The sequence below is a fragment of the Tasmannia lanceolata genome, unplaced genomic scaffold (assembly GCF_043159265.1).
Source record: "Tasmannia lanceolata isolate RefF3 unplaced genomic scaffold, GAP_Taslan_0.1 ptg000037l, whole genome shotgun sequence".
In the NCBI taxonomy this organism is placed as follows: Eukaryota; Viridiplantae; Streptophyta; class Magnoliopsida; order Canellales; family Winteraceae; genus Tasmannia; species Tasmannia lanceolata.
The window spans coordinates 41,368,627-41,385,060 of NW_027518714.1; the positions used below are offsets into that span (position 1 = coordinate 41,368,627).

Genomic DNA, 16,434 nt, shown 5'->3' on the forward strand with positions numbered 1-16,434 from the left:
AATAATATATAAGCCCTACAGGGCTGATTTTCATTAAAATCAGCACCTAAAAAGAGTTAGAAAATTATTTTAATCATAGTTTTAAAAAAGATCGGATTTATAAGTATTAAAATAATGATATACAATTGTTTTAAAAAGAAAATCAGTACTTAGGTTTAAAATTTAGCCTTAATGAGTTTTTATAAGGAAAATGTCATAAATAGGATATGATTACGAAAGTTGTCTTTCAAAGAAAGCGGGTATAGGTAGGTTTATGAGTAGGAATAGATTTGAAATAGATTTTTCAAGTGGGAACAAATAGGTTAAGAGGAACAAGTAGGAGTTAAGAATATTAGGGAAACCGATTGACACCTTCGGCATGTTATATTTACAGGTTACCCTTCGATTTGCTATATAGAGCTAACTTTTGCCGTCTCATCGTACTCACGAAAACTCAAGGCAAGTTGTAGTTGACTCTTATGATAATGGTTCACGTAATGACTTGGATATTATGATTTTGTTCTTTATCTATCATGCCATTATCTATCATTTTTTTATGCTTTAGGAACTTTAGAAATCCTTATTTTGGATCTTTTTATTTTGGCCCATATGCATATACATGATGTTTTTGTATGGTACTCTTATTTGATCTATATATACAAAAGTATATATATATAATGACCTTGATCCGCATACAATAAGTATGTGATGTATAATCCATGTATATACATATGACGCTATAGATTGAGAAATATTTCCACAAAAGGTGTGATACTTCCTTTTTAACTACCCATAATTGTATCCTTTTGACATCTTAACAAGTTACATTATTGATATTCCATATTATGTTGATTCTCTCAATTGCTTATATTGGTTACCTTCACTTGTCCTTCGCATGATCTTTTTGAGGCACTCATTTTGCTTACTTTGATTGATTGCCTATCTAGGCTTAATACATTTAGATCATTATTGTAATACAAATTCATTATGGTTCTTTTATTATACGAGTCTACTATAAACTTGTGCAGCTTGCCTGACTTAGTTACTACAGTTCTTGTAGGTTGACATTATGACATGAACATAAAAGAAGGGAGCTAAAGGGATCGAGAAAATAGTGTGGCCATGCAGCCTTGTCGGGCAAAGTGCCTTTACTTTGTGAGTTGTGTTGGATTTTTTTTTTTGTCCGCTTATTTCCCTTTTGGGGTAGCGATTCGGATTTTGGGATTTTGGAATTTGGAAAAAAAAATTATGTCTAAAAATTTGCCCCAAATCCGAGTCGTTACACTGATAGTTAATTAATTTGGTTAATTTTAGTAGCTTTGTTTATTGCATGGTTCCAGTATGAATGCCTTACATATTCGTGGTTGATGAATATGTGGCGCTGTTGTGTGCCTAGACCGGAAACTCGGTTTGGGGCGTGACACGACCAGCCCGAGAGCGTACGACAGCTGGTAGGCCATGCATTTGAGAGGAATCCTTGTGGTGAACCGATCGAAATCCTAAAGTGGATCACATTCCATTAGGGAACGGAGGGTCCTCGAGGGTCAATGATCACCGGCCAGGCTAAAAAGCCACCACTGTATATGAGAAGAAAACCGATGGGGATTGCTGCATGATCATTAGGGAAAAAGGAGAGAACATTCTAATTATGACCCGTGCATTTGCATTTTGAACTTCATCATTAATCATTGTGTTGTTGAATACTACGAAGATTGCTTAAGTTTCATGTTTTCTTTATTGTACCATTATTGTATGAAGTATTGTAGTACAATTCATGTTACTCATTTTCATTATTCTGAGAGTTACCTTTACTTTGTTCTAACCCACCTATCCTACAGCAAATGTAGGTGAAGAGGAAGGAGCTTTCGCCAACGAAAATATTTGATTAAACCAATGCGGGAATGGGGAAGAGCTCATGTCGGAAGTTCAAAGTGACATGGTGTGATTACCGAGAGTTGTGTCTAGTGGACTTTAGTTCTTTTTTATTTCAATTGGTTTTAAGATTTTATTATAGTTGGTTTTTAATTCGTGGTTGGATTATTTTAATTTTGTGGTTAAGGAACAAGGTTGTTTTAATGATTGAGGTAAACAATTAAAGTAATGCTTTATTTGGATTAAATTCTTATCGCTTCCGTTTATATTGGATTGGTATTTTAAAAAAAATTATGTGGTTTTTGGTAGCTAACTCAGGCAACGGAAGCCGGATCGTTACACACACATACACGTGTGTGGTTAAAATCCTAACTACTAAACCAAACATTATGAACCTTCTTTCAAAACCCAGTGCAAAACATATTTTACTATGTACCCACATCTTAGATACTCACACAGTAACAATATTCCTTCAACCACATGAAGCCCATTCAACATGCACTAAAAAACACATTCATATGCATGTGTGTTCAAATATGTATTATATGGAGATATATGCAATGAAGTGAAATGATATTAAGAAATATTTTATATCAGCATATAAATACCTTAACATAAACAAAACAATGGCAACTGTTAAAGATTTTAAGTTAGATAGGGCCCACTATATTTCCAAATGTTCTTATGTTCATTAGACCGAGTTATTTTTAAGTTTATTTGATAAGACCCTTCTTTCAATGGCTTTAATGGTATACTTGTAATATTCATAATTGAGATCTTATAAATATAATGAATTTGTAGAATGGGAGGCACAACCTTCATGAAATCTCTTCTCTCCCTCTTCTTTTCTCTTTTCTTGTTCTCCGGTTCTCCCTCTTCTATCTAGTTTTTCTTCCACCATCAATGTGTACGCATGGATGAAGATTCTCAACAATAACATGATACCAGAGCAAAGTTATCATAAAGAAGTAGGCTAAGACCTATTTTTGGTTTCTTAGTTGGCCTCCATCTTAATTGGGGATAGCATCCAAAAAGAAACCTAAGATATAATTCTGTTTCCATTCTAAAGTCCTCTCGTCTCTTCAAAAATTCCACATCATTGGATAATGCTAATATACATTCAGTTCATCATCTAAAGAATACATCACCCTTGCAGTGTCACATACTTCTTTGGTAGCATATGAAAACATCACATTAGCAAACAGTAATGTTTTCATGATATTCCATATCCAAGTCATAATTTGACAATTCTCTTGCTTATACTCTTCACACCTCATACCAAATTCATCTAGACCTTCCTCAATTCAATCCATTAACTTCTCCTTGGCACCCACGGGCCACGGCAACATTTACATATATTATCCCAGAGAAGATAGCCGGTCACCTTTAGCTTTTCTGAGATAAGTTGTAAACCCGACATCATCATAAGGTTGGATATGATAGGTTTACCATAACTCGTCAGAACACAACCACAACATAGTGCTACAAATCATGCAATTTACGAATTATAACAATGTCCAGATGAGATTCAACACACACAAATACGGATTAGAGGTCCGAGTATACCTAGAGAAGATCCTAGCAAATCAATAGGGATCAAAGATATGCAATTATGTCCAGATATCTCACCCACAAGAACAAAAATAACACTATATTCCACCCACGTTTAACATTTTGGGAAACAAATACTTGAATTCGATCAGCAACTAGAAGTTTCACACTTGATCGTTGGACAAGATTCCACAGCCTTTAAAACACACCATGCAAATAAGGACCGCATCATATCACTTTTCTCTTTGATTTGACCTAATGGGAGATGAAGAAATTCACCTCTTTATATCAAAACACACAAACACCAAGAACCACATAGATTTTGGCACCCTTAAGGAGGGAAAACCCTCGATGCTGTGGTTAGATCAGCACACGACAGACATTGGGTTTCCAAGGGAATATACATATTATAAATAGGAAGGAAAAAAGAAAAGAAAAAGGCGTCAACAGCGATTTGAAGATCAGAAGCATTAAATCTTCGATGCCTTGTTAGAGTATAAATAAAAAGAGAATGAAAGAAAAAAAGAGAGACAGAGTTGTGAGGTTGAAAAAAATTGTTCATCACACCTCACGACTTCTATAATATGCCTTATAGAAAGGGAATTCGAGAATACTACATACGTGCCACTCATAAGTGGAAATAAAAGAGAATGACTAATCCACCCTAACATTATAAACAATAATGATAAATACTGGAAATAAATATGCTTTATAGAAATGGAGTTTCAGAGTATGACATGTGTGCCACTCCTGAGTGGAAATAAAAGAGGATCACTAATCCACGCCAAAAAAATAACCAATAATGATAAAGAACAGAAATAAACTACAACACTTCTCAATGGAGGGTATTGCATAGTACTTCAAGGGTGTTCCTATAATTTCAAAGTAATATGGATATAATAAACACAAGGATCCATTACACATAGGAGCCCAACTAACATGTTGAAAGAAAAATACTGAACAAGCTGGTGTGGGTACCTCTAATTTGAGGTAAACTAGTAAAGACGAGATTGTTTTTGAGATATGGTGATATTAAAATGAAATCAGCCCCAGCATTCAAAACAGACTAAGAATATGATTACCTTCTCCAGTTATACTGAAGTTACGATAATGCCCAACATGAAGAAAAGGATTCTGAGGACTTAAACGAGCACCCACTGATACCTGATAAACATCCAGTAAGAATGGTCAAGGCACAAAATGTCAAAGCCATGGAAAAATGTGAATTTCTTAGCCAAATAATCTAACCAGCCTAAATTTAAATAGTGTCACTGTACCGCATGAAAGGGTTAAAGAACTGTTTCATTTTTTCTTAAAGTGTTTGTTAGAATAAGCCCAGTAGGGGCATTATAGTCATTGTATCTATTTCTATCTCTTAATATATAAATACAATAGTGAGGGGGAGCTAGCTTTAACTCACTTTTCTCATTCTCTCTCAACATGGTATCCATCTTCTTCATCAACCCCAACCCTAATCCCTCTCTCTAACCTAACCCTAACCCATATCACACCCCATGCCGCCTCCTCTCCTCCATTCCCTGCTACAGTAACCTTCCCCACGACCCCACTTTTCCCCCTCCCAACCCCACCATCCTCCTCCACCCGCGACCCCCCCCCCCCCCCCCCCCCCCCCGATGTGAAAAATGCCATATTACATGGCGACCACCTGTGTTGCATGGATTCGGATTCCCGTGTCGGGATCCTACACGAATTCTAGGTGTCGGATCGGCAAACCCCAAAAACTAGGATTTGTGGATTCGGTAATTTTTAAATAAAATAAAATTTTTAAAACTATAAATTTAAATATATATATATATATAGATATATATATATATATAGATATATATATATATATATATATATATATATATATATAGAGAGAGAGAGAGAGAGAGAGAGAGAGGAAAATGAAGCTACACCGCCGGTGTAGCAAACTTACTACACCGCCGGCTTAAAATACAATGGGCCCACATTGTTTTGGTAATCCAAAGAATTCATTTGATTGGCCCTCACATAGATAGGGTGTCCACCAAAAATCAGCTCCATAGGATCATCCCAACCCTACGATTTGTGGAGGCAAAAATGAATGTGTAAAAACCTTCACAAATTTGTCCATTTTTGCCTCCACAGTTTGAAGGGTTGGGATGATCCTATGGAGCTGATTTTTGGTGGACACCCTATCTATGTGAGGGCCAATCAAATGAATTCTTTGGATCACCAAAACAATGTGGGCCCATTGTATTTTAAGCCGACGGTGTAGCTTCACTTTCCTCATATATATATATATATATATATATATATATATATATATATATATATATATATATCAATCAAATGAATTCTTTGGATCACCAAAACAATGTGGGCCCATTGTATTTTAAGCCGACGGTGTATCTTTGGATCACCAAAACAATGTGGGCCCATTGTATTTTAAGCCGACGGTGTAGCTTCACTTTCCTCATATATATATATATATATATATATATATATATGAGGAATAAGATTGTACGCTCGACCGTACCTAAAGTTAGGTACGGTAGAGTGCCAAATCACATGGGTCCCACATTTTTGGTGAGCATCTAAACCATTCATTTGCAAGGCCCCATCATAGATAGGGTGCATACCAAAAATCAGCTCCATAGGATCATCCTAACCCATTCATTTGTGGAGGCCAAAATGGACAGACAGTGTTTGTCCACAAATCTGCCCATTTTGGCCTCCAGTTTTGGAGGGGTTAGGATGATTCAATGGTGCTGATTTTTGGTATGCACCCTATCTATGATGGGGCCTTGCAAATGAATGGTTTAGATGCCCACCAAAAATGGGGGACCCATGTGATTTGGCACTCTACCGTACCTAACTTTAGGTACGGTCGAGCGTACAATCCTTTTCCTCTATATATATATATATATATATATATATATGAGGAAAGTGAAGCTACACCACCGGTGTAGCTAACTTAGCTACACCGCCGGCTTAAAATACAATGGGCCCACATTGTTTTGGTGATCCAAAGAATTCATTTGATTGGCCCTCACATAGATAGTGTGTCCACCAAAAATCAGCTCCATAGGATCATCCCAACCCTTCAAACTGTGTAGGCAAAAATGGACAAATTTGTGAAGGTTTTTACACGTCCATTTTTGCCTCCACAAATCGTAGGGTTGGGATGATCCTATGGAGCTGATTTTTGGTGGACACCCTATCTATGTGAGGGCCAATCAAATGAATTCTTTGGATCACCAAAACAATGTGGGCCCATTGTATTTTAAGCCGGCGGTGTAGCTAAGTTAGCTACACCGGTGGTGTAGCTTCACTTTCCTCTATATATATATATATATATATTCATGAAAATTTTGAGGGTGAAGGATTGATGCGTTTGAATTTAGAAACGGAGGAGGAAGGGGAGTCGATCTTCCAGGGTCGAGGCGCTAGGGTTTTTAGTAAGAAAGTACAGGTTGCGCCTTCATTTAAAAAAAGTTAAGAAAAAAAAAATTTAAGGGGGAAATATATATAGGATTCACATTTTAAAAGAGAATCCGATGAGTCAGATTCATCCGAAAAAAACAAGATTCGTGCGGGACACGGCTATTACAAGAATCCGGGTGTGTCCCACGAGAATCCATGTTCGATTCGCGTGTGGAGGCGTGTCGACACGGATTCGGCATAGGGGGCAAAGAATCCATGCAACATAGATGGAGACCTTCATGAAGAGGTTTATATGAAGCAACCTCCAGGGTATGTTGCTCAGGGGGAGATGTCCTCTTCTGTATGTCGCCTCAGGAAATCTTTGTATGGCTTGAAACAGTCTCCACGAGCATGGTTTGGCAGATTCAGTGAGGCTGTTATGCGGTTTGGTTTGAGACAATGCGTTGTAGATCATTCGGTATTTAGTCATCAGTCCTCAGCAGGGTGCATTCTATTGATCGTGTATGTTGATGATATCATCATCACAGGTAGTAATTCAGGTGGAATACAGAAGCTGAAGACCTTCCTGCAAAGAGAATTTGCTACAAAAGACTTGGGACGCCTCATATATTTTCTTGGGATAGAGGTAGCATACTCCTCTCGTGGTTTGTCCCTATCACAGAGGAAGTATGTTTTGGATTTGTTGGAGACTGGGAATCTTAGCGTAAAACATGTGTCTGCACCTATGGATCCCAATACAAAACTAGTTCCAGAAGAAGGAGATTTGTTGGAGGACCCTGACAGGTATAGAAGACTGGTGGGCAAGCTCATATATCTCACTGTTACTTGCCCTAATATATCTTACGCTGTAGGGGTAGTCAGCCAGAATATAAGCTCCCCACATACCTCACACTGGAGTGCAGTGATTCAGATTCTTAAATACCTGAAAGGTGCACCAGGAAAGGGCCTATTATTCAAAAGACACGGTCATATGAGAATTGAGGGGTTCTCTGATGCTGATTGGGCTGGATCTCCTGCAGACAGGAGATCAACTACTGGGTATTGTACCTTTGTAGGAGGTAACCTGGTGTCATGGAAAAGCAAGAAGCAAGACGTTATTGCAAAGTCGAGTGCTGAAGCAAAATACAAAGCGATGGCGCACATAAGCACAGAACTTATATGGTTGAGATCACTTTTGTCTGAGATCGACATTGTATCTTCTTCACCGTCACAGTTGTACTGTGACAACAAGGCAGCCATCTATATTGCAACAAATCCAGTCTTCCATGAACGAACAAAGCACATCGAAGTCGATTGTCATTTCATCCGTCAGAGGATTCAGAAAGGGGAGATATGTACTGTGTTTACTCGTTCCGTAGAACAGTTGGCTGATATGTTTACAACGCCATTGAATAAAGCAAAGTTGAATGATATCTGTAACAAGCTAGGAATGTATAACTTACACATTCTAGCATGAGGGGAAGTGTTAGAATAAGACTAGTAGGGGCATTATACTCATTGTATCTATTTCTATCTCTTAATATATAAATACTATAGTGAGGGGGAGCTAGCTCTAACTCACTTTTCTCATTCTCTCTCAACAGTGTTAATTAAAAAAACTCATCAATTTCGATAACACTCTGAAATTTATGGTTTTTAAGGAATCACTAAATAACTCTTCAAATTTCACCAAAATATGTGAAAAGATGAATACCAGAATGTAGTCAGCCTTCTGCGGGTTATTGTTGATTGATATCCGGACTAGAGCTCTACCATGGTGTATTGCCTTCATAAAACAAGATAGCCAAAGAGAGAGATGAATTTATTAAGTGAAACATACGGAGAGAATAATAAACTGAACTAATGTGTTTAGGTGCTTCAAGATCTTAAATTTGTGTCTCCTGTACATCAACAGAAAGAGAATAACAGACCTGGATATGGACTTCTCCATTGCTATCACGTATCCGACTACCCCCCTTTGAATTTTGAATGGACACAATATCAGGATAATTAGTCTCAATATCCAACGGTACCACACCATATGCTTCATAGAAGGGATTTCCTACACAGAAAGACAATTGACAAGAAATTGACAAGTAAAGCCTCAAATAAGAAAGAAGTGAAAGGAGAAACAAAAGCACTTCAGTTGTACTGCTGGAATAGAAATACCTAGAGCATCTGTGTAGTTTATAACCAATTCCAGTTTAGCACCAATGCCAAGCTCAGCCACATGGAAAGGAAATTCTTTAGTATTTACTCTTATTTGAGCTACCTGATCATAAAATGAACATATCTCCAAAGTAAGCTTTAGACAAAACTCATAAGATATTCCAAACAACTTAACTACTCATACAAGACGAACAATATTGACCAGATGATATTATCAATATAAATAATTTAAAATAAGGGTAGGATAATGCAACAATCATGGCTTTACATTTCCACCGAAACTAACAGGAAACAAACAAATGTTTCCATTTCCATCCTCACTGATACGATACCGAAACTGAAACATATACCGAATCTAAAATCGCAAATGCATTAGTGGTATACTATATCAATATGTATTACATAATTATATTTATATGAATTGCATGTGAAATGTGGTGTATGTATACATATTTATATGAATTACATATGAAATGTGGTATGTACTCAATTATCAAACATGCATGCCAGCGCATGTAACTAGGTGTTCGATGTTATTAAACCATTATGGATGGTTGTCTTGCTTATGTGATGGTCAAGTGCGTATTTGTGTTTATTCTAGCATTTCTTGAAGTTTTATCTAAAAAATTATATCATCTGCATATATTTTCATACATTTGCATGATTTTACAGGATTTCTACCAAAATTTCCATCCGAAACAGAAACAGAAACGTTTCTGTTGTGATCGAAACCAAAACCAAAACTGAAATTTAAAACCTTGGCAACAATCTAGCAAAGAAATAGGAGTATTTTTCTCAGCAGGTGTACTTTAAGTGAGGTGAGAGAATACAGTACATCTCGTAAGCTGTCACACACATTACATTAATTATACATGTTGGACATGAGTTGGGAGAAATCATCTATAATATATACTAACCATGTTTTTCTCCATTGCCATTTTTTTTATCCATGGAATTTTTTTGGAAAACACTTTCCTCTAGAAAATCGGTTTTGCTCTTGCTACTAACTATATTTTGCCACTAACTTCCAATTTTCAGCTGGCTAATTAGAAATTATGTTTTACTGCTAACTTCCGATTTCCCACAATTCGGTTTTGTGCTAATATACAGTTTTCCCCAACTAATTTGGTTTTGCCATATCCTTCTCTCTCTCAAATAAACAGTGATTTTTCAATGCAATAAACCCGCCAACAGTCCTTCATATAAAATTACTGGTTTTCCCAGTTGTGCAACCCTCCAACCCTTCAGATTTCCCACCGTCATCTCCGGCCAAATGACGACGAACAACCAGACAAAGGTCTTACCCCAAGATCAAGGAAATCACTATAAAACCCATTTTTAGGATCCGCGGTTCGATGCCTGTTTTTTCGGTTATCTCTTGCTGCCGAGGCGATTTTCTCCACCGGCAACCCCAATCATGTTCGCCCTTTTCTCCGAGAAGATGGCACCCACGTTCATTTTGGATTGTTCTGAAATGATCGAACAAAAAGGGAGGATGAACAGCCAAGACCGTCCTGCGATCTAAGCCCACCCTTTTTTGGTCGCCACGATAAGAAATGAAAACTCACTGGGTATCTGTTTTTCCTTTCTTTTTTCAGGAACATGTGACTATACAAAAGGCTCTAATCACCATGGAAGATGTTTAGATGTCAGTCGCCGAAGCTAAGGCTTCTTTTTCTCCTTTTCTGATTTTTGGATTTCATTTTAATTTCTTTTTTACAATGGATTTATATTTCATTTTCATTGTCTGTTTAATATTATTTGGGCCTTTTTCTTCAATTTCTAGCCTTTCCACCTTCCCCAAACATCAAACCCCATTCTTTGGAAGATACAACAGTGAAATGATGCAGTCAACGGAGATCAATCGAAGTGTTGAGGGTGAGTGCTTCATTCGGGATGCACAGGGTGTGGAGACACGACTAGCGATGATTGTCGACCGTGAGTCTGCCCTGAACCATATCTTCTGAGTTCTGACACCTTTGGTTAGATCTTGACACCTGGCTCACCGTATGTAGTACTTACTACTACTACTTCCATTTTCCATTGTTGAAAATCTTCGTTTCTGCATTCCTTCTATAGCAGATTTGGTAGTCACATTGGAAAGAAGTACCGGAGAATAGTTTAAGGGATTTCTTTTACTCTATTTCCTATCGGACAAAGTAGAGATACTGATAACAGATTTTTCAGATTTATATTCCACACTGAGCTTCGGTGTTATTTTCTTTATTATTTGAGTTTTCAGTCAACAGGTAAGTTGGGGATATTGTTGCATCTTTCAGACATCCATATGCGAATGTTTCCCATTGGTCTTGGCCCGGCCTCTCTAACATATCCAAGTTGTATTTTCTGAAAGCTAGCAAGAGTTAGGTTAGGTTAAGTAAAATATACCATATTTCATCATAAACTCTTTTTGTTATTGCTGTTTTAAAAGTAGAGAGCCTCTCTTTTCATTTTGTTTCTTCAAGTTACGCGTTTTCATTGGTCTTTTACCATTGCCCCCTCTCCATTTTCATCACCCCATGCATTGCACAGGTAGTCTCACCAATCTCTCTCTCTCTCTCTCTCTCTCTCTCTCTCTCTCTCTCTCTCTCTCTCTCTCTCTATATATATATATATATATATATATATATATATATATATAAATGAAATTATTTTCCTTCTTAATTGAATTTTATATTGGGTATAGAAGAAATAAGTCCATTTCATAAGAGCTTTCAATTGGTGGGGATCGGCCAGAGCTGGTGTCTGCCTAAGCCTAGCCCTAGAGAGATGGCATAGGTTCAAGCCCAGTGCACACCCACGAGAAACTGATAATCCTACGCATGGTACTGGATTGACGCAATATTTGAAGATTGAGATACGCTCTGGACATGCCTGTGACGAATTTCAACGCAGATAGAGAATTTGGAAATTCGGCTGAAAGTTTCAGATGGATAAATTTTGGGGACAAGTAATGAAAAGCGAGTTAATTGACGGTAGAAGAGCAATAGTCAAATCAATGTAAATAATGTTAACAATCTTTGAGTTCAAATGTTAATCTAGTAAAATATGACAAACAGATACTAGAAATCACCTAAAAAGAACTAACTTTTAGGAAACTGTCCGTTTTGCTTCTCTTTAGACTCTTGGATTTTAAGTAAAAAATCCAGGTTTTAGAAATCTCTACCCCATCCTGAGATTGCTAAAACCTGGAAACATGGGATGATCTCCTACTCTCTTGCCGATGGAAAGAAGGGCGAGAAATCAGAAAATGGCATCTGGTCTCCTTCTCGTGTCTCCCATCTACGATCAAGGTTTTAAATTTCGGTTTTGGAGTGCGTTTCGGTCCTCACCGAAACCGAAATTTCGAAATTTCGGACGAAATCTGGCGAAATAGAATAACGTAGTATTTTATCCCCGACAAAATTTCGGGCGAAATCCCTGAAATTTCGGGATAATATTAAATAATGAATAAAAATCTGATTTTTTGGTGATATCCCTTAAATTTCGGGGAAAACGAAATTTCGATCGAAATTTTGTAACGTTTCGATTTCAAGCCATTTTGATTTCTGTCTAGACCGAAACCCGAAATTTCGGTCCGAAGTTTCGGATTTCGGTCGAAATTTAAAAACTTGTCTACGATTTTGAGGATATCCAAAATTCTAAAATCCGCGTATCCAAATGGCCCCTTAGGCTCCATTTCTTTCGATGTAAAAATGGATGTAAAATTTGTTTTATGTTGCAAAAAACATAAACCAAATTTTACGTCCATTTTTACGTCAAAAGAAACAGAGCCCTACCCAGAGGAGAAAATACTCTCAAGCTAGAAAGCAAACAACATTCCAATCATGAAAATCAAAGCTTATGTAGAAAATAACTGCTTCAAAGATCTCGAAAGAAAGATGCTTGTTGATGTTCTACATGAGAGAGAGAGAGAGAGAGAGAGAGATTGAGAAGAGAAAAGGGGGCATGAATGGGAGAGAACTGAATATTTCTCTCTGACCCACGATTTCACTATATATATATATATATATATATATATATATATATATATATATATTACAATGTGCAGAATACCCTTAACACTCCTCCTCAAGCTGGAAGGTATATATCATACATTCCAAGCTTGTTACGAGAATCTTTCAATTTCACACACCCTAATGGTTTGGTAAACATATCTGCAAGCTGATCTGCAGATCGAGTAAACACAGTGCAAATTTCACCACTCTGAATCATATGACGAATGAAGTGACAATCTACCTCAGTATGTTTGGTTCGCTCACAAAACACTAGATTCATTGCAACAAGAATTGCAGCTCTATTATCACAATACAACTGTGGTGGAGATGTCGATGAGAACCCAATCTCTGATAAGGAGTGAAGCCAGATTAGCTCACCACTCGTATAGGACATGGCTCTATACTCGGCCTCTGCACTCAAGATAGACACAACATCTTGCCTTTTACTTCTCCTCAACACCAAATTACCTCCGACAAACGTACAATATCCATCAGTTGATCTCCTGTCAGGAGATCCTGCCCAATCTGCATCACTGAATCCTTCTACTTTTTCATGTCCATATTTCCTGAAGCAGAAACCTTTACCTGGAGTACCTTTTAAATATTTGATGATTTTAATGACAGCCGCCCAGTGTGAAGTACGTGGAGAACTCATAGAGCGACTAACAATGCTAACTGCAAATGATATGTCTGGACGGGTAACAGTCAAATAGACTAGTTTCCCAACCAGTCTTCTATACCAACCAGGATCATCCAGCAACTCTCCCAGATAACTCTCCCTGATGAGGAAGAAGTTTAACATTTGGATCTATAGAAGTAGTAGAAGTTTAACAATAACGGGACCCACGTCAACGGCCTCCACCATCTCCGCCTCCCACTGCTCCACCATCTCCGCCTCCCACTGACTCTCGGCCACTACCACCGCCATGGCCATGACCACGGCCACCACCGTCTCGGCCGTGTCCAAAACGACCCCCGCCATGACCACGATCAGTCCCAACATATGTCACATGAGCAGACCCATCCACCATAGGGTCGCTCTGTTGAACAACTCATACGTTGTACACGGGAGAAGGCATCTGCCAGGGTGGAAATCGAACCAGAACTAACAAGCTGCTGGCGGAGCAGGAGAAAGTCAAGCCACAAAGAATCAAGAAACCGAACAACTTGTATCTCCTCCTGAAGCTTTTTAAGAACATCAGGATCAACAGTAAAGGGCAACAATATGTCAAGCTCCAGACATAGTGCAAGGTAATCACTGTAGAGGGTAGCCACATGTTTGTCTCCTCTCTGAAGAATAAACCACTCTGAAAAACGATCACATATAAGGGTCATATTATCCACCCCTGAATACATCGTAGCCGCCTGGTCCCATATTTCTTCCGAAGACTAAAGATACATCATGGAAGTAGCAATATGAGGTTCCACAAAACCCCAGAGAAAGGAGCGGATCACAGCATCATCTTCACGCCACTGATTATATGTTGAGTCAATGCTAGCCGAAGGGGAGTGCTCAAGAAAATTGATTTTCCTACGTCCAACTAGATAAAGTGTAGACACGCATCTTCCACGGGGGGTAATTTGTCCCATCCAGTTTTATTGAAGTCATCTGAAGGGAAGGCTCGACATGGGAATAACTAGACTGAGCATTATACGATGACGAACGGACCTCATCAACCTTGAGAGCAGAAAGTTGCCGAGCGGAGGGCTACACTAAATCCATAGCAAGAGCACCACAAACAGAACAACCAACAAGTATACCACAACCACAACACAAATAAGAACCTCCAACAAGGCACTCAACAACCTACTGCAACACCACATTAGCACCAACAACAAGCACAAAGAGCCTTCAACACCTCAGCCACATATGAAGGCAGTCACCAACAACAAGCACCACAGCACCCCCATGATGAGGCAACAACAAGGAGGCTATTATACATGTAGCAAACCATCCGTAAGTCAATCACCACAACTGTGCCAACAACAACCACCAACAACACATGCAACAGATGCACCATCCAATAATCATCAAACCCCGAACCAAGGTTATAAATTTCGACCGAAATTTCGAGTTTCAGTCAACCCTGAAACTAAACTCAAAATGTAACAAAATTTCGATCAAAATTTTAATCGTTATCCCTGAAATTTCGGTCCAAAATTTAAGGGAAATCTCCAAAAATTTTGGAATTTGTTCTTTATTTAATATTATACCGAAATTTAGGTAATTTCGATCAAAATTGTGTATGAGATAAAATATTATTTAATATGATTTCGTTAGATTTCGTCCGAATTTCAGGTTCCAGTGAGGAATGAAACGCATTCCGAAACCGAAATTTAAAACCTTGCCACCAACAATATCATCTCCAACACGTGTCCGAGATAGAACGAATCATTAATACCACGAGCCAGCACATATATCGCAATAAAAAATGAGGTTATGATATGATTTAGATATTTTTTATCCACCCAAGGTGCTGATTTGCAAAGAAAATGAGGTTATGATATGATTTAATCACCAACCTCGGTTGTAGAAGTCCCAAAGATCACAAATAGAAACTAGGGTTAGGGTTTGGATCAATTTAGGGTAGGTTGTAGGGATGTGAGGAAACACAAGCTGGACAAGGGAGCCGGGGGGGGGGGGGGGGGGGGGGGCGGCGGGTGCGAAAAAAAACTATGGGAGTGAGGGATGGTTCGGCTAGGGTTAGGGAAGGATAAAGATGGACGACTTAGATGGGAAGTAAAAACCCAAAAAATAAAAGGGAATGAGGGTTAGGGTTTGAGAATAAGACAAACAAAGAAACAAAAGGGGGGGGTGCGCGAAAATCAAAGGAAGGGTATAGGATGATTTTTGGAGAAGGATTGGGTTGAGAACACTAGATGGTTAGGGTTGAAAGAAAAAAAACCGAAAAAATTGAAAAAAAATAGGAATGGAATGAAGAACCTTCGTTGATGTTGATGCGGATCTCTCAAACCATTAGCTCTAAATCATGAAAGTTTCGTAAGGGGACTAGAGCAGGCTACCATGGACAAAAGATCTGCTTTCTAAAGAGATTCGATTCGGAACTATTATATGTCCAAGGTCCAATATTGAAATCATTTCAAAGGTTTTCCATGTTGAAGTACCACATGATGAAGGAGAGAGAGATAAAGTATGAGAGAGAGAGATTGACAAGAGAAGAGGGGGCATGAATGGGAGAGAACCAGTTCTCTCCCACCCATGATTTCACTATATATATATATATATATATATATATATTACAATGTCCAAAATACCCTTAATACACTTAACAATGCTAAACGAGAACCAAAAGCCCAAGATTAGAAGATGCCAACACATACACGAAGCTAAAATGGAATTCTTGTATCTAAAATGACAGATGGACTTTTTGTCTCACAAGGAAAATAAGAAATTTCTGCTTTCAAGACCCTAATTCCAATCTCCATTTTTCTCCAA

At 38.1% G+C, this 16,434-nt stretch overlaps 1 protein-coding gene across 2 annotated transcripts in view; it reads right to left on the reverse strand.

Annotated features, from left to right (window-relative positions):
• The window catches only part of EMB3012 (embryo defective 3012), a 157,850-nt gene that overhangs the window by 34,224 nt on the left and 107,192 nt on the right, over positions 1–16,434 (reverse strand). For both annotated transcript variants that reach the window (XM_077372843.1, XM_077372842.1), the window contains exons 25-28: positions 8,980–9,082; positions 8,742–8,872; positions 8,525–8,596; positions 4,485–4,566 (exon numbers count right to left, since the gene is read on the reverse strand). In XM_077372843.1, the coding sequence (XP_077228958.1) occupies positions 4,485–4,566; positions 8,525–8,596; positions 8,742–8,872; positions 8,980–9,082 (388 nt within the window). The remainder of the gene's footprint in view (positions 1–4,484; positions 4,567–8,524; positions 8,597–8,741; positions 8,873–8,979; positions 9,083–16,434) is intronic.